We start from the raw sequence: 22,344 nt of genomic DNA on the forward strand, positions 1-22,344 counted from the left end.
TGACATCAGCAACTGCAAACAAATCTGACATACCCCACAACAAAAAATTGTTTAATGTGACATTGACTTAACCAGATGCAAACCAACCAGTGTCTTAATTTGCTACAGCAGTGAGTGAGTGAAAAATCCCTGTAGACAATAACCAATTTATGTAAACTGGAGCCTGATGAGCGCCCTAGTTACTGTGCCTGTGCTCCATTTGTGCTTCATTAGCAGGCGCACTGTTTTACTTATAATATACTTAGAATAATATAATTATAATATATAATAATATTATATATTATAATATACTTAGATACTTTTAATAAAGTATCTATCTATCTATCTATCTATCTATCTATCTATCTATCTATCTATCTATCTATCTATCTATCTATCTATCTATCTATCTATCTACTTCCTTTTAGAGTCTTAAAAATAATAGACAAGGCAACAGAGGCCACTAAAGAGAGACAGAATTATCATGCAATATTAGTTTTCCACTATTTGCACTGAGCCCTTTTATCTAGTGTTTATTTTTTGTTGGTGTAGATTTACACAATTGTTTGTGTTGGCGTAGCCCCTTTGAGCTTTGACAAGCCTTTCTGAGAAATGACTAAAGAACATCCTACATTTTTGATTGTTTTCACTTTTAAGCTGACATTTGTCTACAAACTGGAGAATCTTTATATTCTAAAAGTAGCATCTTGAAGTCATTCTACCTGATAAATGGTGTCTTACAAACAGAATCCAAAGTTTAGCCATCATGTTAGGGGAACTACACAAAGATGAATTGTCAAAAGTGTTTTGTGGCACTATTATTCTAATTCTCATTCATAGCTCTTTGGGAAGTGCCATTCTTATCATATTGCTCTGTACATCTTTATAAAACAAATTCTTTATAACAGAGTGAAACTACAGTGGATTTTCATTAATTAAATAAAAAAACTGAAAAATTTATCTATTAAAATCATATTTATCCAATACAGTACTGACTCATTAATTTCCATACCAGCTTGATTAAGTTCAGGGGACAAAGCCAAGCAGGACTCACCACTGGAAAGGAGGGCACAATCACAGGTGTGTGTCTACCTACACCCACACTGGGCCAGTTTAGAGTCACCATTGAACCTGACGTGTAGCCTTTGGAATGTGACAGAAAATCTGGAGTACGTGGAGAAAGTTACTTATAGAGTATACTGAGCATAGTACTCTGGAATAGCAGCTTTTATTATCTAGGTGTGCTATGCCAATATGAAGTACAAGGTCAATGTCAGTGAAAAGAACAGCTAGTGGGTCACAACAGGTTTTTGAAAGTAAAGTTTTTGGAACTAGTTGGCTTTTAGATGTTGATCTGATTGAAAATCCTTCTTACGTCATCCTTAGAATAAAAGCAACATGAATTATTCTGTTCTGCAGGCACTTGTAGAGGAGAGATTTTGTTATCGCAGCAGAAAGCGTGGGTGCAAATGGATTTGTCTTTAGTCTATAATCTATATCCATCTGTATGCCTTGCTACATTTTTTGTGAGTCACAAATGTTGCATTTTGTGATTTGACCTTATGATATGAAACTAAAAACTTTTAATTTCAAGTCCAGCTTCTTAGCTGCTAGGTGAATTTCAGGCGCTACCTGAATTTCTGCTTTGTTTCATACTTGAGTGACTTTTTATACTTGTACAATATACACCGATCAGCCACAACATTGAAACTACTGGCAGGAGAAGTGAATAACTTTGACTATTTTGTCACAATGGCACCTATTAATGGGTGGGATATATTAGGCGTGTAGTAAACATTCAGCTCTTAAATGTGATGTGCTGCAAGCAGGAAAAATTACAAGTGAAAGGATCTGAGAGACTTTGACAAGGGACAAATTGGGATGGCTAGATGAGTACTCGGAGCATGTCCAAAATGACAGGTCTTGTGGGATGTTCCCAGTATGTAGAGGTTAGTACCTACTAAAAGTGGTCCAAAGAAGGACAGCCACTGAACTGGTGACAGGGTCATGGCTATCCAAGGCTCACTGATGTGCATGGGTAGTGAAGGCTAACCTGTCTAGTCCAATCTCACAGAAGAGCCAATGTGGCACAATGTGCTGAACAAGCTTGCTGCATATGGGGCTGCAGAGCAGTCAGAGTGCCCATGCTGATTTCTGGCCATTGCCAAAAACACCTGCAATGGGCATGTGAGTATCAGAACTGGACCATACATCAATGGAAGAAGGTGGCCTGGTCTGATGAACCACGTTTTCTTTCAAATTCATGTGAACAGCCGGTAGTGTGTGTTGTTTACATGGGAAGAGATGGCAGCAGGACATACTATGGAGGGAAGGTGAGCCAACGGAGGCAGTGTGATACTCTGGGCAATGTTCTGGTGGGAAATCTTAGGTCCTAGTATTCATGTGGATGTTAATTTGACATGTACCACCTACCTATAGATTGTTGCAGACTATGTATATCCCTTCAAGACATCAAGGTTTTCCCTGGTGGCAGTGGCCTCTTTCAGCAGCTTAATGCACCCTGCCATACTGCCAAAATTCCTCAGCAATGGATTGAGGAATATGGCAGAGTTCAAGGTGTTGACTAGCCTCCAAAATCCCCACATCTTAATCCGATCAACCATCTTTGAGTTGTGCTGGAAAAACAAGTCAAATCCATGAAGCCCCACCTCACAATTTACAAGCCTTAAAGGGTCTGCTAATAATGTCCTAGTGCCAGATAACACAGGACACCTTCAGAGGTCTTGTGGAGTCCATGACTTGACAGGTTAGAGCAGTTTTTATACACATTATTAGGCAGGTTGTTTTACTGTTATAGCTGATCAGTGTACGCTACATTAACAATTACCCCAGAGTTTATTGCGTCCTCTTTGGAGGCCCTCTGTTAATCAAAAATATGATTTTTTTAATTTTTTTTGACAGGCTCACGAAGGTTTTCAGAAAATGGGACTCCAAACAACGGTAAGTATCTCAGTCGACGGAAGGCAGCATTTCAGTAAAGAAGGAGCAGAGGGTAATACATCATACCTGCATTTTCTCTTTTTTCAGGCATAGAGGCGAACAGAGAGGACTCCTCAAGTGTAGACAAGATGAGCGATGAGAAAGGTGAGCCTCTAAGTATGAAGATATTTGAGAAACGTGTTTGTCCAATCAGCAGTGTAGTTATGAGATGAAAATAAGTACAGCAATTACTTATTCTTTTTAATGGGGTAACCGGTTTTCCACTTTGACGGTAACTTTAAGTACTTGAATTATGTCTTTGGGTAATAAATTCTTGCTTATGCTGAAAAGAAACCAATCAACATTGTGTTTTTTACTTCTGAACAGAATATCCTTTATCATAGTCTGCATTTTGCTATATGGTAGTCTAATTTTATTATGAATATAAGCATTTTTAGTTTAAGTCAAAATGAAATCAGCACTGAGTACATTTTGCCTGTGTTTTCTCTCTTTTGTCTACTTCATAAACAAGCTGAATTCAGATATAAAGCACCTAAGATGTTACACATTCTTAAAAACATCTAACTACCTGTTGTTTTATTTTTTATTTTAGATTTTGGTCTTGGTAAGTAGAACTTTCACTTTTTCAATCTTAAAAATTAAACGACTAGAAGGAATTAGGACTGTAAGGGTATTTCAGGTCCTTATCCTTATTTTGCATCTACAGCAGCTTCAAAAAGTATTCAGATCACTTCACTTTTTCATATTTTGTTATGTTACAGCCTTATGCTAAAATGAGTTATTTTTTCCCAACATTAAGCAACACTTATAACCCTGGAATGACAAAGCAACAAGCAGAATTTTTAGAAACTTTTGCAAGTTTATTAAAAACTAAAGTCTGAAACATCACAGCAACACAAGTATTCCTACCCTTTACTCAGTGCTTAGCTGAAGCACCTTTGGCAGCAATTCCAGCCTGGAGTCTCCTTGGGTTTGCAGCGACAAGGTTTACACACCTATAAGCTTTGGACACCTGGATTTGGAGATTTCTTCTCTGCAGATCCTCTTGAGCTCTGTCAGGTTGGATGCAGTCTGTTGGTGGACTGCTATTTCCCCTCACTACAGAGATGTTCAATTGGGTTCAAGTCTGGGCTCTGGCTGACTCTAATCTTGGTTCATTCCAGAGAATCTCTTTTCTCACCGTCTGTGAGTCCTTTAGGTGCCTTTTTGGAAACTCCAAGTGGGCTATCATGTATCTTTTACTGAGGAAAGGCTCCCCTTGGCCACTCTATCATAAAGCCCAAATTAATGGAGTGTTGCAGTGATGGTTGTCCTACTGGAAGTTTCTCCTATCTACACAGAAGCTTTTTGGAATCTTGGTACCTCTCTTACCATGATAATTCTCCCACGATTGCCCTGGTGGCCTGCTCTAGAAGGAGATGTAGTTGTTCCAAATGTCTTCAATTTAAGAATTATGGAGGTCACTGTGCTCTTGGGAACCTTCAATGCTGCAGAATTCTTTTGTAGCCTTCCCGAGATCTGTGCTTCAACACAATCCTGTCTCTAAGCTCTACACGCAATTCCTTCAAACTCATGGCTTGGTTTTTGCTCTGATACGCATTTTCAACTGTGGGATCTTCTATAGACAGGGGTGTCTCTTTCCTAATCATGTCCAGTCAATTGAATTGACCAAAGGTGGACTCCAAACAACGTGTATAAACATCTCAAGTGTCACGGCAAAGGGTCTGAATATTTGTGCCAATGTGATATATTAGTTTTTTATTTTTAATAAATCTGGAAACATTTCTGAAATCCTGTTATCACCTTTTCATTCCATGATATTAAGTGCTCATTGACATGGAGCAAACAATACATTTAAATGATTTTAACACAATGTTACAATATAGCTAACAGTGAAGGGGTCTGAATACTTTCTGAATCCACTTAAGTGCATTTCCAGCCAATATCATTTTCACTGTATGTCATACAGCCATTTCACTGACAAGATACTGTAAGGTGACACAACAACTGCTGCTAACACAGCATCTTGGGTTTCAAGTCCCACAAGTGGTTGTTGTATATATGGAGCTTGCACCTTCTGTCCTGGCAATTCTGGTTTTCATCTCACATCCCCAAAAACATGTAGATTGAGTTAATTTTCAGTTCCAGATTGGACCCTTTGGTGGATTAGTGCCCTGTCCTAGTACTCTAAGGAGAGACGCTAACCTCTATGACCCTGCTGTACATGAAGGAGATCTGAGAAGTAAAACTTTATGATGGGGACTGCATTTGAGTAGTGATGTCACTCAGCCCATACTAAATAGCAATGGACACCTTTTAACTTCAGGAGTCTTCCATTATTTTCAAATGTCCGTTGTTTGCTTTTGTGTGCCCCACTGATGAAGTGCTATGGTCATGGGTTTAGTTCACAGGAGGGGATCAAGTGATGCCAGCTGATACAACATATAGTATTAAGGGGGTGGCACCAGTTGGCGGTCCTAATTCACAGGTTAGCTGTATAGTTAATTTCTACTTTTCTGTTCTTGCATGATCCAAAGTTTGAAACCTTGAATTCTACCAGATGTCTCATATGATGGTGACATTTACCTCATAGCATAATATACTAACTCTGAAACTCTTCTTTTTGGCCCCACAGGGAGTATTCTGGCCATTGTTTTTGGAGCCCTTTTTGTCGTGACATTGTTAGCTTTCATAATTTACATGGCTCAACAGCGGAAAAAGATTTCAAGGTAATATAACTATAATGGACTGTTGTATTGCACAGCTTTTCAAATCTCAGTCAAGACATTAAATACAAAAAGTTCATGTTGAGTTATGTATGAAACTGGCTCTTCTTCAGCATTTCTTTTTGCGTGTGGCTTTGTCTCTTGTTTCTTAATTGTTGCTGTTTCGAAAGCAAACTCTCCATATCATTTGTTTAAGGATGAAAATGACAAATAGACTTAGAATGTGTCTAAAAAGTAAATCATTCACAGCAGTGTACCTGTGACCACACTGTAAGAGCTGAGAGGAGTTCAGTTAAACGCAGTCACCGATTCAGGACAGACTATGAAAGTCACTGATGTGAACTACTAAACCAGTTTTAGAGCCGTATAAGAGCACCGACATTCAGTGAGTAAACCCAGAGCTGCTGTATCGTATAGGGAGATGACACCTGACAGGCTTCGTTTCAGGATGTTATGAGACATGCACTTCAGATCGTGAAGGGCACCATTTATGTAACTCAAGTGGTGCAAGATCCGTACCTTTCTGTTACATTCACGCTATAGACAGTGATGGCTGGCGCCATGGTAAGTCAAGCGGTGCATGCTCCGGATCTTTCCACCTCCTCCCCATCTGTCCACGCTATGGACACTGAGGGTGCTGTTTTGGTAACTAAAGCTCAATATGGGATTCCACTAGCACTGTCTTTTTATTCCATTAATTAAACTGAAATTGCCCCCAATCTATAATAATACTTAACACTACATGACCTTTCCACTGATTTTCAGTTGTTGCCTTCATTTATATACAGTAATCTTAGCAAGTTGTAGTGAGTCTTAGCATAGAGTGACATCCACGGTGACTCAGTCATGGTGGTATGTGACTTGCCACTACAAGATCATGACAAGTTTGATTTTGTCTTAAGTCAGATGGATGGGCACTTGTGTGTGTGAAAGCTGACAACCAGTGAGCACTCAGCCTGAAGTATAACGCATACAGTTCATCCACAAAGAAAGCAGAAAAATTTGGACTACAAGAGCATATTCGAGGCTTGTCTGTCCAATGAGAGGTTGTGAGTGAGTCATGTGTTTGTATGATCTGTCATCCCCTGTGATTCCCAGCCAAGCAATCGAAATTCCTCAGGGTGCTGAGAATCCAGGGTTGTGCTGTTCAGTTTAGAGCTCTTCACTGTGATGGTCAATTGTCCTGTAACCTTGTCCTGAAGCACTTGTTTCAAAACATCCCCAGACTGATGTTTACTCAATTATGTTGACCTCTTTTGTAAGTCAATTTGGATAAAAGTGTCTGCTTCTTGAATTAATGTAAATGCAAATCCAGCAACTGCAGTCATCAACTTTGGTGTACTTTTCTGATTAAATGTCGTGTAGTGTGCTGCCAACCTTAAAACCACAACCTATTGAAAGATGTCTGTGGGTAAAACTGTCCAACTGTCTAGTACTGTCCAAATTAGTCTTAAATAGATACATTTTAGTTTTTTAGAATAAAAACAATAGAAATGTAGTTACTGCTGAAGTAAACAAATCAAAAATATATACAAAACCAAGGCATTCAAACTGAAGAAATGCTCATGAAATGTGATTATATACTGTATGCAGCATAAGTTATCCAACATGAAAAAATGCATTTTACTTTAAAAATATCTCACTGTATTGCTTGAATAGGACAAAAGAGGAAAAACTCAGAAACGGACTTTTAAATGGTGCCTGGCATACACTGAGAGATGCCTTTTGAAAGGCCCTTTAGATAAAGCATCAACATTGTCGTGGTGGTGGGACTGTAATGGGTGCATCAATCTCAACATTGATCTTTATTCTAATATTATGCTTGACTCTTCTTCTTTTTTTTTCTTTTTTATAAACAGACTTGAGAAGGATTCGAGACAAAATGTAATCTACAAGCCAGCTGCCAGCGCCGAAGTGCAGTAAGAAAAAGTCTGCCACGACTTCAGTCTGTTTTTCAGTACAATATTTTTATTATAGCCGTTCCGTTAAAAACTTTCCAGGCCACTAAGTGATCTCAGGAGATTTTTAATTATTATTTTTATTATTGAAAATCAATATGAATTAAAGAAAACAATTTTTTTTTTGCTTTCAACTAGTAACTTTCTTGTCCATTGCTTGCCAAAAACTTTTTTACGCTTTGAGAATCTAAAGCAGTCAACATTAAAAGCCAAAAGTCATTTGGTGCAGTTATAACCATTAACAGTGCTTGAACAGCAGAGTCACAATTTACACACTTGAAGTACCCAAGAGCAGGAGGTCAGTAGTCAGTCATATAGCACCTTTCACTGTGTACGCTGTCCAGTGTCTCTCGAGCTGCACTTTCACAAAACCAGTTGCTTTATTTGCTTTATTTGTTATGCAGGATGCCACTGGTACATTCAAATCCACACTCACACTCCGCAAATACAGCCTGCAATGAAAAAAATCTTAGTCACTCCGCAGTACTACAGGGAAGGTTTTAGAGAGAAGCCTTGGATTACATGTGACAGCTCAGAGCTCGTCCCAAAGCTTTCAGCCACAAGATGCACAAAAAGCCTGGAGAATTCATGTGACACTTTGGAAAAACAGCTGCTGATGCAACATGACCAGTAGAGCTATGGAGAAGGACGAGTCAGGAGTAAATCGCAGGGAAAAGCTGCACGTCCTCATTCACTGCAGTTCATCCAATGACATCTCCTCACTCAGCTATAATGACAACTGAGCACTCACAGCACATCCTTTGTGGCCCTGGTAGATGTTTCTGTCAGTCCTGAAGCACAAATCTAAAATTTAATAACCCAATTTGTTTAATAAGTTTAGCATCTCTCTGTCCGTTTTGTTCAGAAGACCAATTTGAAGCCAAGCTGAGTATGGCGGTGTCTGGGGTTGTAGCACGGGGAAGTCCACTTTGTCCATCATCTTAAGCCAAGTCCATGTTCAAACTTATCAGACAGCTTTGACTTATCAGCCATTATTAGTCTAGTCCAGGTCATATCGGCCAGTCAGAATGAGGACCTCCAGGCAAACACTTTGTGGGCAAGTGTAGGCTTACATGCTCTTGATGTCTCCGCATCTCTCATTTCTTCTTCGTTATTCACGTTAGAATCGTGCGACTTCACTTGGGTTTACTTGTCATTTAAAAGTGAACATTGATCGACAATTTAAACCCTGGTGTATTCTGAATGTAATTCACTGTTACTTTGACACTGCTTGTTGTGGCACTGCTGTCTCCTGTTACAGCTGTTAATATATTTATATGTACTATATATTTTTGTTAGAATGTTTTTGTTAGCATATTTATTTGATCATATCACACTTTTACTGTACAATTGCTTTGTTGTCTGATGTAAATAATCCTGTGTTCGTGTTTTTTTAAACATTCCATCACTGAGTGATGTAAGTGAAGTAATTCCAAATAAATCAGTTTGTAAGCACTTTATGTATTTTTTATTAACGTCTTTGGCAGTAACCCCGAGGGTAAATGTGTTTATGCCTGAGTCAGACTCGGGGTGATGTGTAACGATCTGCTTAACAGTTTTTAGCTCAAATAACATTCAGGACAGTATTCTGCTGCCTCAAGTGGATGAAATAACATCATGCTGCAAAAATCATGAAAACTTTTATATGCACTCTGCCACTCTGTGGTAACTCTATATGAACTCATCAATATTCATAAGTGGGGCAGAGCATTCAACCAAAAACACTGTGGCAAACAAAAAGCCATAAAACCAAAAATGAACCGATGCACAAAGTGATGGCGATGTAAATTGGTCATCAAGCGTTGACAGGGACACTGAGACTAACACATGCTCAGTAGATTGCAACCTGCCAAGTTTCAGTGATGTTCGTGTTTGGTGTCAGCATGATTCTACTGCTGACAATCCTGCACCTCCTTGATGCCCATTTATGGGTAAGCCCCAGTCTAAAGGTATCGGTTTATCATGTTTATCTGCACTATTTATGATTTGTCTGATAGTCTGTTGGAGAAAATAATTATTGAAACAAACACCTTTGCTGAACAGTGTCAGAAAAGTCACAGTAAACCATCTGCATGTCACAGTCACTGGCAGCCTGTCACTGCAGACAACTTGTGGGTGTTTTAAGTCTCCTGAAACTGCAGGGTATAGTAGGCAAACCAGTCCAGAGATGGTATTGGTCCTCAGACCAGTTGTTGCAGATACCCATTTTAAGGGGAAGCTATGAGCAAGTGTTGATTTTCACTCATTATAAAATACCCGCATTTCACTAATAACGATGACTATGATGAAGAAAATCAACCAGCACTGAAACTGTACAAACTGTGGGGTATGATGAAACATCAAAAATATACAGAAGGTGTATGTCCCCAATTGTTGTGGTGTGAAATTTTTGATAATTCTTTTGTATGACTTTATTTGTAACCTAGACAGAACAATGTAATATTAGTGTTATATCATTGATAAAAACAGCAATGGTTTAATGTTTAAGAACCCCTACCCCCGTTTTAGGACTGAGTCTTTGTAATTCTATGACAGGGTTGGTGGAAATGCCTCAAACCAGTTTGGCAAGTGATCCTCTGCAGGACTCTCTCAGTCAACCCCCACATGGAGGCCAACGACCTAGCTGGCAAGCTTCACCTTAACATGGTTTAGTGGGCAGGTGTGAAACCCATTGTGTCGCACCAGAATTCTATTGGCCTAAAGTTGTCTGTTTGGTTTTAAATCAGAAGTCATAAAATACCACGACACCCTATTGGCTGGAGGGTTTGGACAGAGAGTCTATAGATTTGCTTGCTTTACCCCTCACTCTCTCTCTCTCTTTTATACCATCACCATGAAGGAGAATCTCACACACCATTAACTAAAAGACCACACCGAGAAGCACAACTCGGCAGCCATATTGAGACAAGTATCCGGTCTGTCCTGAAGAAAGCTGACCATAAATGATGCCTTAACTAGAGACATTTTAAATAATTAACAAGTCTGTGCCACCTGAAACTACACATCAACATTCATCAGGTTGTATGGTTACCAATATTCAAATGTACTTTGACAACTGAAGATGTGAGTTCCAAAATCTGCTAATTACACCTTTTGGTAAAATTTAGTGAACACGTGATTGTGACTTTTCATGCAGTTGGTCATGCGCCGAAAATATGTTTGAGCTTCAAAACTTGCTAATTGCAACAGTGTAGCACTATAGTTTTAGGGATTTAGTTTCAAAATCTGCTTACGGACCCAGGCTTTCCTATTTATCTCCAAAATTTATCTTTTGTACTTAGCTGATTTTGGAACTGAGCTCATCAATTTTTATTATCTTATGAATATTATCAGTAATACATTAAGTTGTAACTTAACTCCTGCTTGTCTTTTACTACACCTAATTGTCTGAGGTTATAAATGTAAAAGAGAAGGTAGGGAGAAGTTATAAAGTACAATACCTAATTAACAGTGGAAAGTCTGTGAGATTTGAGGCATTCTGACAAAGGCTACACATTAAAGAATACAAAAGGGGAATGTAGAGTAATATATCACTCTACCAAGACAAAACAATTGGCGTAGTCGGCAGGATTTTGGGGTAACCATGTTTTGCACCCTGCTTGCAAATACTGTTTTGATGTACGTGTGTGTAGGTTTGTGAATTTTGGGGCATCCAGTGTGCAAATGCGGTGGAAGTAAAACATTGTTAGGTTGATAAAAGGTATATAACCAAGAAAGTATTGAGACTTCATGTGTGTTACGAGGACACCCTCATGTTTGTTAGTACTAGTGGTAGTGAAACCCTGATTGGAGTGCTAGGGAGTGATGGGCAGTGCATGTATCACTCACTTATTCGTTTAGGATCTACAGTATGTGTAGGTGTATAGTTATCTATGTGTATGGTTCCTTACAGAGGCAAAAGTAGGCCATCCATAACAAATTTAGAAAATTGTATTACAGTAGCATTGTGGACTCAGAAATGCCTAAATTCCTATTAAAGTCAGCCATCTTCCAATGGAATGGCAGAGGCAAGCAGGCTAAAGCTAAAGAAATGGAAACCTGTAGTGCAGGTAGAGAAAGCAGAAGCTGAGCCGAGTGTGCCACAAAATGGAAGGGGCCTGGAAGGATTAAAAGCAGGAATACGGAGAGTGGGTATAAAGAAGACAGCTGCTGTTATAAAAGGTTTACTATCTTGTATTATTGGTAATAAAGAAGATCAGTATGAGAAAGTAAATAGCAAAGTGGTGGATTGTGAAAATGGAATGTTGTGTGAATGTCTTAAGTTTTGAGTGGTGTAACAGTTGGTCAGAAAAATGTGAAATGTTAGCATGTAGAACAACCACTGCTAAAGTGGAAAGCAGGGGAAAAAAGGAGTGTAAGCCGCCCAAGGTTGAAAGTTAGTGACATAGTAAGAGCATCTGACTGGAACCCTAAAACATGGGTGGATGACTTACCTGAGACCAATGAAAGTACAGAGTGGGAATGTGAGTGTGAGGAAAAGGAGAGGGATGAAAGGAAGGAAAAATAGCAAAGGTGTTTGCTTCCATTATTCTTAACTGCACCACAATCTCCAGGTTATTCTGAGGTCTGTCCAGTTTTTAAAGAACACGCTGCACCAATAGATATATCACCAGTGTTAGGAAAGGTAACCAGTGCTGCACTGGAATTCGATTTAGGAAAAAGAAAGCAGATAGAAGGCAAAGGAGCTGGTGAGTCTGAATGTCCATTACTGACTAATGGATTATGGGTACTGAGTGAAGAAAGTGTGGAATTAAAACAAGGAACAGAGGAAATGAAAGAAATTCAAGTGCTTGTGTGTGAAAGGTTTGTAAATGCAAGTGCAAGGATGGCTGAATTGGAAAGAAAGTGCACCAGTTTAGGAGTTGGTCAGAATGAAACAGGACAAGCAAAAGAACAAAGGATGGGGGACGGTGCAGCAGGAAGGTTTATAAGCTCAGGCAGCGGTCAGGAATGCACAGGGGTGTGAGGGTCCTAACAGCTCTGCTAGGCCCAGCAGTAATTAAAAAGCTCACACACTTCAGTTCAGTAACTCAAAACCTGACTGACCAGTTCATTAAAAAGTCAGCCTATGAAACTCCCTTCAATAAAATGGAGAAAAGTGAGCTGACTGTGGGTAAAGAACACAGGTCCATTTTAGGAAAGGCACTTGGACTTTGGAGAGTTTTTAGCCCCCAAAACAGGAAAGGGAAAATAGTTATTTCTAACCGTTTCCATTTCCTGATCTTTTGCAACAGCGCTGTTTCTATTTTGAGTTTTTATGGACTTTGGGTTGGTGCAGGTAATAAATAGTGAAGGCAATTGGCAGAGTAAAATCCATGCAGGAGATCGGGTTACAGCTAGCGCATTGGAGTGGAGTGGCAGTAGTGGCCAAGCTGTTCCAATGAATGCCCAGAAGCAAAGTTTAAGTTTAAAGCACCAGGTTGACAACCAAGAAGATGAGATGGACAGAAACTGCTTTGTCGCCTTCCATTTTGCAGACCTGCCTACATAACAGAACAAAGAAAGAGGAAAAGACCAAAGACAAAGACAAGAAGAAGAACTGAAGAGACAGCAAGAAAAAGACACTTACTGGGGTTTAAGTGAGTAACAAATCCACAAGTTCATGTAATAATAGGACTAGTCACAATAGCTGTAGTTTAAAAGGAAAGGTTTGTTCATTACTGCAGCAAATTTATATTCCAAGGGGTGGAAACTGAGCAAACCAGTTAGGAATGCCAAAACATAAGAGCATTAATTTGGGCTCACAGAGTGTAGATTCTAGGTATTTATTAATTAAATGGGATAACTAGTATAATAATACTATTCTTAAATAAAAGGTATAGTGAGCAAATTGGTGAACTTTTCTAAAGAGCAGGTGCAGCTGGTACAGTTTCAAGTCATATGGGCTCCAATGTTTAGGTGTAATCTAACTGGGAGAACAAGGCAGCCCTGCTGCGGTTGTCAGCTGTGGTACGGGCACAGGACCAGCGGGCCAGTTCTGATCTGAGGTGTTTGGCACAGCGAATATGCATATGGTGAGCAAACAACTATAGGGGTGGCGTACAGGGGGAATGATGACATGACGTCTCATGGTGGTGATGCCAGCCTATACTGGTAAAGGCTGATGGCAGTCAAGGGTTACACCATGGGAGGAAAAGCACAACTAAGTCAACCCCAAATGTGTGAAGAGTGGCCATAAATGTTGGTTTGTGAACTGTTTATGCAATGTGCTCTCCCTTGGGCAGAGGTGGTTGTGCTGGCACCAGTGGTATTATTTCACCTTTCAAATTTTGAAGTTAATAGTACAGCTGCATATACTTAAATGGAGAGTCTGGGACAGGGGTCTAATTAGCAGTTAGGCACAAAATCAGATGACAGATGAAGACTGCAGAAAGCTAAAGAAACAGATGAAGCAAGCCGGAGCAGATACAAGTCATGAGGAGCGCATCCAAATTCTTCAGATTGTCTTTGAAATAAAGAAGATATGTAATGGACAAATGGTCACGTACAACTTTTAACACTGGAAAAGCAATCACTGCAAAGCACAACGCAAGGTGTACAACAGACTCCTCAAACAACTAAGACTGTTTAATTATATTATAAAGACATTGTACAAAAGATTTATCGGGGTGGAGTGTTGTAGTGTGAAATTGTGTGTATAAGTTGATAAATCTTTTGTATGTCTTTATTTGTTACTTAGACAGAACAATGTAATATTAGTGTTATATCATTGATAAGAACAGCAACGGTTTGATGCTTAAGACGCCCCCCTCCCCCTTTTAGGACTGGGTGTTTGTAATTTTACGACAGGGTTGAGGGACGTGGCAGGTGATTCTCTGCAGGACATACCGTCTCAGTCAAGTGGTAACTTAACTCCTGCTTGTCTTTTACTCTGTGTGATTGCCTGAGGTTACTGATGTAAAAGGGAAGGTGGGGAGAAGTTATAAAGTATAATACCTTATAAACAGTCGTAGGTCTATAGGATTTGACGCATTCTGACAAAGGCTCCACATTAAATGTAGATTAATACAGAGCTCTACCAGACAAAACACCGACCGTGACACAAGTACTGGTGAAAGTCTCTTGGTTAATAAGGGAAGGCTGTCATGGAGACTAAATTGCATTCAAACGGGCATGAATCGGTATCAAGTTCTACATGCTGAGCCGAAGCAATCACTGGGCACATCTGGAACTTGATACTTCACCCAGGTAGAGGGACCAAGTGGGGTGGCACGTACAGTCAATACGTCCATACAAGACTCTCTGCTTGACCCGGCTTACTGCTGAACGATGGACAGTTTCTATACCTCACCTGAACTGCTTGAGATTTTACTTCAAAGGAAAACTGATGCATATGGCACTGCACAGCCACACCACCATGATAGATAGATAGATAGATAGATAGATAGATAGATAGATAGATAGATACTTTATTAATCCCAGGGGGAAATTCACATACTCCAGCAGCAAAAAATATTAAAGAGTAATAAAAAATGCAGGTAAAAAACAGACAATAACTTGAATAATGTTCAACGTTTACCCCCTCTGGTGGAATTGAAGAGTCGCATAGTTTGGGGGAGGAATGATCTTCTCAGTCTGTCAGTGGAGCAGGACAGTGACAGCAGTCTGTCGCTGAAACTGCTCCTCTGTCTGGAGATGACACTGTTTAATGGATGTAGTGGATTCTCCATAATTGATAGGAGCCTGCTGAGTGCCCGTCGCTCTGCCACGGATGTCAAACTGTCCAGCTCCATGCCAACAATAGAGCCTGCCTTCCTCACCAGTTTGTCCAGGCGTGAGGCATCCTTCTTCTTAATGCTGCCTCCCCAGCACACCACTGCGTAGAAGAGGGCACTCGCCACAACCATCTGATAGAACATCTGCAGCATCTTACTGCAGATGTTGAAGGATGCCAGTCTTCTAAGGAAGTACAGGCGGCTCTGTCCTCTCTTGCACAGAGAATCAGTATTGGCAGTCCAGTCCAATTTATCGTCCATCTGCACTCCCAGGTATTTATAGGTCTGCACCCTCTGTACACAGTCACCTCTGATGATCACGGGGTCCATGAGGGGCCTGGGTCTCCTAAAATCCACCACAGGAATATCACAGGAAGTTCCAGCAGGTCCAATCATCTGGCTGCACATAACTTTTAAAACGGACAGCATATCTTCTGTGCACACCTGAACTGGGGGGTCATTTTAGATTACATGAGTCCTGGAGGATGGAGCTTCAACGAGCAGCAGACAAGTCTGCATTGGCTGGGACCAAAAAAAAAGAACTTCTGAGGGCCAAATATTTTTTTCCAAAAAAACACAGTTTTCCTAAAAGCACACAAAGCAATTATTTCACACATAAACCAACATAAAATGTCTGTGGCTGCGTGCTTTGGCCACCAGCTCACAGGCTCAATCCGCACACATGTGGCACAACGGCTGCCAGGCTGCTTACGTGGGGCGAGGGTGGCAGCAGTGGTTGTGGTCACCGTGTAATGCAGTCTGGTTTGTGCCACTTGTCATTGTACACAGCAGTCCTCACAGGCGAATGTTGCTGTTGGTGTGTCAGCTACATGATCAGCTGGGGACCGATCAGCTAATGCTGGTACCTCACGTTCGTTTTCGATCGCTTGCATCAAAATCAGAGTCTGGCAGTTCAATTAATATGCAAATAAAATGTCATCCACGGAGTATTTTGCCTTGTGCTTTTACTTCGATCTCTCGCCAGATGTCAATGTCTTTTTTGCTGTTGTTTGCTCTTCACTACTCATGCGAATATAGGGAATCTCGGTCAAACCAACGAAGCTAATTTTCCTTCTTTGTGGGTTGTCCTATGAACGCCTTGGGAAAGTGGTGGGATGACAGAGCCGGGCTTTGGGCTGTCCCCAGAGGTGACTGGCTGAGGTGCAAGTCATTAAACTCTTGAAGGGCAGTTGTCGACACAAAAGGCTGAGGTGGATGTAGACATTCATCAACATCTGGGGGTAGAGGGTGGCAATCCGCTGTAAACGTTGACAAAACCCCCAAATTAAGTTATAGTGCAGCTCTGTTTGCTAGCAGTATGCTGCTTGTATTATGTGTTATTACTCTGGTGCCCTGGAGTCCCAAGATGCACTTGGGTGATCCTTTCTGCACAGAGCTTCTGTGTCTTTTTTCTAGTATGATGGCCAGAAGTGAACGCGGGACTCCATAACTGTACTGAAGGGCAAGGCCGAAGTAGGTGACAGGATCAGGAGATGGAAAAACACTGAATTAAAGTTTCAAGACAGGCAAGAGTAAAGTACCAGGAAGTCAAAGCGATCACAAAGTATAATGGCCTTTACTTCACTACTAGCACGTGGACTTATCTTACTCAACTGAAAGAATCCCAATCCACCACCTTTAAGTCAGAGAGTATCTGATGTCCTATACTATCTGAAATCCAGCAAGGAAAACAGGATAGAATTTAATAATCAGTTGATGTCTCACAAATCCTGAGTCTTAGCCAATGAATGAAGTGCCATACTGAGTTTTATACTGCTGAAGCAGTGACATCACGAACGGCCACCTCCTGTTTGTCACAATGTAGCAACGTGCATAGCATCCATAAGTGACGCAGCTGAAAATGGCAGCAGATCAAGATGCAAAATAATTTAAACAAAAAGAAGGCACATCAAGATAAGAGAGTCAATTACGAAAATGAACTCCACGTATTCATAAATCCATAAAATGGAGAAATAACATGGAATAAACTCAGAGAGAAATTAAAAATTGTTTATAGTCATGACATTCCACATCCCAAGAGCCAGCTTCTGTAGCCAAGGTCTCTGCCTTCGGCCACCACCCAACTCACACTGCACCCGACCTCCTTGGCCCCTCCCATAGGTGGTGAGCCCATGGGAAGGGGGACCCACGTTGCCTCTTCGGGCTGTGCCCGGCCGAGCCCCATGGGTGCAGGCCCGGCCACCAGGCGCTCGCCATCGAGCCCCACCTCCAGGCCTGGCTCCAGAGTGGGGCCCCGGTGACCCGCGTCCGGGCAAGGGAAAACGCTGTCCAAAATTGTTTTTCATCATAGGAGGTTTGTTTAACCGCTCTTTGTCTCATCCCTCACCTAGGACCAGTTTGCCTTGGGTGGCCCTACCAGGGGCATAAAGCCCCGGACAACAGAGCTCCTAGGATCATTGGGACACGCAAACCCCTCCACCACGATAAGGTGGCGGTTAAAGGAGTTCCTCAAGGCTCTGGATGTTGTAGGACTGTCTTGGTTGATACGCCTCTGCAACATCGCATGGACATCAGGGACAGTGCCTCTGGATTGGCAGACCAGGGTGGTGGTCCCCCTCTTTAAGAAGGGGGATCGGAGGGTGTGTTCCAACTACAGAGGGATCACACTCCTCAGCCTCCCTGGAAAAGTCTATTCAGGGGTCCTGGAGAGGAGGGTCCGTCGGATAGTCGAGCCTCGGATTCAGGAGGAACAGTGTGGTTTTCGTCCTGGTCGCGGAACAGTGGACCAGCTCTATACCCTTAGCAGGGTCCTGGAGGGTGCATGGGAGTTTGCCCAACCAGTCTACATGTGTTTTGTGGACTTGGAAAAGGCGTTCGACCGTGTCCCTCGGGGAATCCTGTGGGGGGTACTCCGAGAGTATGGGGTACCGGCCCCCCTGATAAGGGCTGTTCGGTCCCTGTACAATCGGTGCCAGAGCTTGGTCCGCATTGCCGGCAGTAAGTCGAACCCGTTTCCAGTGAGAGTTGGACTCCGCCAGGGCTGCCCTTTGTCACCGATTCTGTTCATAACGTTTATGGACAGAATTTCTAGGCGCAGCCAGGGCGTTGAGGGGGTCCGGTTTGGTGGATTCAGGATTGGGTCACTGCTTTTTGCAGATGATGTTGTCCTGTTTGCTTCATCAGGCCGTGATCTTCAGCTCTCTCTGGATCGGTTCGCAGCCGAGTTTGAAGCGGCTGGGATGAGAATCAGCACCTCGAAATCCGAAACCACGGTCCTCAGCCGGAAAAGGGTGGAGTGCCCTCTCAGGGTTGGTAGCGAGATCCTGCCCCAAGTGGAGGAGTTCAAGTATCTTGGGGTCTTGTTCACGAGTGAGGGAAGAATGGAGCGTGAGATCGACAGGCGGATCGGTGCGGCATCCGCAGTAATGCGGGCGCTGCATCGGTCTATCGTGGTGAAAAAGGAGCTGAGCTGCAAGGCGAAGCTCTCAATTTACCAGTCGATCTATGTTCCTACCCTCACCTATGGTCATGAGCTATGGGTAGTGACCGAAAGAATGAGATCGCGAATACAAGCGGCTGAAACGAGTTTCCTCCGCAGGGTGTCTGGGCTTTCCCTTAACCCCTTAACCGCTCTCTGCCGGATATATCCGGCACCGTTGTTTTATTGCTAACGCCATACTGCCGGAATTATCCGGCACATTTGCCTGTGGTTATATGAATGCCTGGCAAGTAGTATAACTGACGGTTTGGCGTGGGTATTATTACTACGTTGTATTTCAACAAGTCTGTGGTTGTTTTGGCCGGTCATGTGACGTGATTCGCATGTAACAGCTGTGAATATGGCGAAACGTAAACTGACTTCAAGTGAGGCTTTGCAGACGATTTTGGACAGTTCTGATCATGATTGTAGCAGTTCTGAAGAAGATTTTAGTGACAATGATGAGTAGCAACGTGCGCTGCATGATACTGTGAATGACGGCACATCAGATGACGGCGATGAGTGGGTGTATCCCCAGCATCTCAACTGGGCTGCTGCCCGTGGTGAACTACCTTTTCTGCATTCGTTTGAGGGAACGTGTGGCTTTACTGTTGATGTAAACAATTACACTGCTGAGCAGTTTTATGAGCTGTTTGTGTCACCTGATTTGATCAGACATTTTGTTCATCAGACAAATCTGTATGCAGCACAGTTTATTGAGAAAAATCCCAATTTACCTCCACATTCCCGTGTTCGTGCTTGGTTTGACACTGATGAAAACAAAATGAAAAAATTCATTGGGATTTTGATGTTGATGGGAATAATCAGAAAACCAGATATTGAGATGTACTGGTCTACAGATCCTATGTATGCAACACCTATTTTTGCAGCTGTCATGACACGTAACCGATTCTCTTTGCTGCTGAAATTCTTCATTTGAATGACAACAGAAATGAGCCAGATAAGAAAGGTCCAAACCGCGACCACTTGTTCAAGCTACGTCCTTTGATTGATCATTTATTTGAAGCATTTCAGTTGCCCTACATGCCAGGACCGTCAGTTGCAGTTGATGAAAGTTTATTGTTGTGGAAGGGCCGCTTACAGTTTCGACAGTATCTACCATTGAAAAGGGCACGGTTTGGTATCAAGATGTTTTGCTTAGCTGAGAATTCAGGTTACATTTATACATTTCGTGTATACACTGGCAAAGAGGATCCTATGAGTAGTATTTCAGCAGTGTTGCCAGATGAATGTAAGGACTTTGGACTTTCAGAAAAACGCTGTCGTGTCTGTTCAAAGAAGGGTCAGCGTAGAGACGTCAAGACCTTCTGCTCAAAGTGTCCCAGCAATCCAGGACTTTGTGCAGTTCCCTGCTTTGGCCTGTGGCACAGCAAACTCAAATACTGGGAATGAAACTATGATTGATTGAACTACTTTTGACTTTTGAATTACTTTTGACTGTTCCATTTTGTAGTAGACAATAAATCCAGAAGCCTGAGAAAAGGTACATTTTGTGTTTTATTATGTGTTTGCCCATTTCTAGAACTTGCACAACATTTAGTGGTCAATACTGCTTGAATAAATGTAAAAAATGCAAAAAAAATGTAAAAAAGTAAAAAAATGAAAATTGTTCAGATTTCGCCTGGCGTGGGGAATATTTAGGGAGTTGGCGGTTAAAGGGTTAAAGATAGGGTGAGAAGCTCAGTCATCCGGGAGGGGCTCAGAGTAGAGCCGCTGCTCCTCCGCATCGAGAGGAGTCAGATGAGGTGGCTCGGGCATCTGATCAGGATGCCTCCTGGACGCCTCCCTGGTGAGGTGTTCCGGGCACGTCTAACCGGGAGGAGGCCCCGGGGAAGACCCAGGACACGCTGGAGGGACTATGTCTCCCGGCTGGCCTGGGAACGCCTTGGGATTCTCCCGGAAGAGCTAGAAGAAGTGGCCGGGGAGAGGGAAGTCTGGGCATCTCTGCTCAAGCTGCTGCCCCCGCGACCCGACCTCGGATAAGCGGGAGACAATGGATGGATGGATGGATGGATTATAGTCATGATGGTAAGATCTCTTGACTGATCAGCCGATGCCCAAGTGTCCCTGTGACACCGCGGAAGTGTCTCTCTGCTGGGGTCTTCACTTTGTACTCTCACATTTCTCAGCGCTGTCCACTCCTAAACTGTGATGTCAGGCTGGCACTCCTGTGGCCCTGGATGTTGGTCAGACCCTGACCCTGACCCTGACCCTTTTAGTCTTCACTTCCATCGACAAGCACAATAACAAATCCGTTGTGTTGTTTCTTTTTTCATATACTTCGTTTAGTTACGACTATAGCTGACTGTATAGAAACTTCCTAAATGTCTAATTCAGCACTTGATAGAAGCCCCCTTCGGCAGCACTTACAGCTTTGAGTTTTCTTCTGTAGGTTCTACAAACCTCAAACACAGCTTTGGGCAGTTTATCCCATTTTTCCTGGTAGATCCTGTCAAGCTCTGTTAGACTGGATGGGAAGCATCTGTAAACTCCCATCTTCAGGACTCTCCACGGAAGTTCTTTGGGGTTTAAGTCTGTGCTTTGGCTGGGCCAGTCAAGGATAGTCACAGACTTGTCCTGCAGCCACTCCAGTGCTGTCCTTGCTGTCATCATCATTATCATGCTGAGAGGTGAACCATCTGCACAGTCTGAGGTCACCTGCACGCTGGAGCAGGTTTTCTTCAAGGACTTCTCTGTATTTGGCTGGATTCATCCTTCCCTCGATTCTGACCAGTCACTCCGTCCCAGCAGTCCCATAGCATGATGCTGCCTCCACCTTGATTCACCATAGGGATGGTATGATCAGGGAATGAGCAGTGCCTGGTCTTCACCAAACATGGTGCTTGGAGTTCTGCCCACAGAGTTCAACTACTGTTTTATTAGACCAGAGAAACTTAATCCTTGTGCTCTCAAAATCCTTTAATTGTCATCTGGCAAACTCCAAGTGTGATTTAGTCCCTCTACCACACACGCCTGATCAATGGAGAGATGCTGAGATGGTTGGCCTTCTCATAGGTTCTCCCATCTCTGCAGAAGATTTCTGAAACTCTGTTAGAGCGACCATTGGGTTCTTGGCCACCTTCCTTGGCCAAGGTCCTTCTTACCCGGTTATTCAGTTTGGTTGGATGGGTAACTCTAGGAATAGTTCTGGTGGTTCCAAACTTCTTCTATTTCACAATTACTGAGGCCATTATGCAGCTGGGAAAACACAAAGCTTTACAAGTGATTGTAGCCCCTTGTCCAGATCTGTGCCTCACCACAATTTGATTGCAGTGGTCTTCACAGAGCTCCTTGGACCTCATGGCTTGGTTTTTGTTCTGATGTGAAATGTGAATTGTGGGACCTCAAATACACAGGTGTGTAAAGGCCATCTTGACATATGGGCACTTTCTGAAAACATGTTTTCATTTTGTCATTATGGGTTATTGAGTGTATACCGGTGGGCACAAATGGCAACTGTATCCATTTAAAATGAAACGTACAGCACGGTAAAGTGTGCAGATAGTGAAGGGGTTGGCGCACTTCCTGAATCCGCTGTATTCCTG

At 42.3% G+C, this 22,344-nt stretch overlaps 1 protein-coding gene across 2 annotated transcripts in view; it reads left to right on the top strand.

Annotated features, from left to right (window-relative positions):
- Positions 1 to 9,079, top strand: part of ca9 (carbonic anhydrase IX) — a 60,859-nt gene extending 51,780 nt beyond the window's left edge. Inside the window, exons 9-13 of one of the 2 annotated variants that reach the window (XM_028804975.2) lie at positions 2,902 to 2,940; positions 3,028 to 3,084; positions 3,533 to 3,544; positions 5,576 to 5,669; positions 7,526 to 9,079. In XM_028804975.2, the coding sequence (XP_028660808.1) occupies positions 2,902 to 2,940; positions 3,028 to 3,084; positions 3,533 to 3,544; positions 5,576 to 5,669; positions 7,526 to 7,589 (266 nt within the window). In that variant the 3' untranslated portion in view covers positions 7,590 to 9,079. Of the gene's footprint in view, positions 1 to 2,901; positions 2,941 to 3,027; positions 3,097 to 3,532; positions 3,545 to 5,575; positions 5,670 to 7,525 lie in introns of both variants that reach the window. The other variant, XM_051930212.1, reaches the window with a different exon arrangement.
- Positions 9,080 to 22,344: the final 13,265 nt, after the last annotated feature.

This window comes from Erpetoichthys calabaricus, chromosome 7 (genome assembly GCF_900747795.2).
Source record: "Erpetoichthys calabaricus chromosome 7, fErpCal1.3, whole genome shotgun sequence".
NCBI classification, from domain to species: Eukaryota; Metazoa; Chordata; class Cladistia; order Polypteriformes; family Polypteridae; genus Erpetoichthys; species Erpetoichthys calabaricus.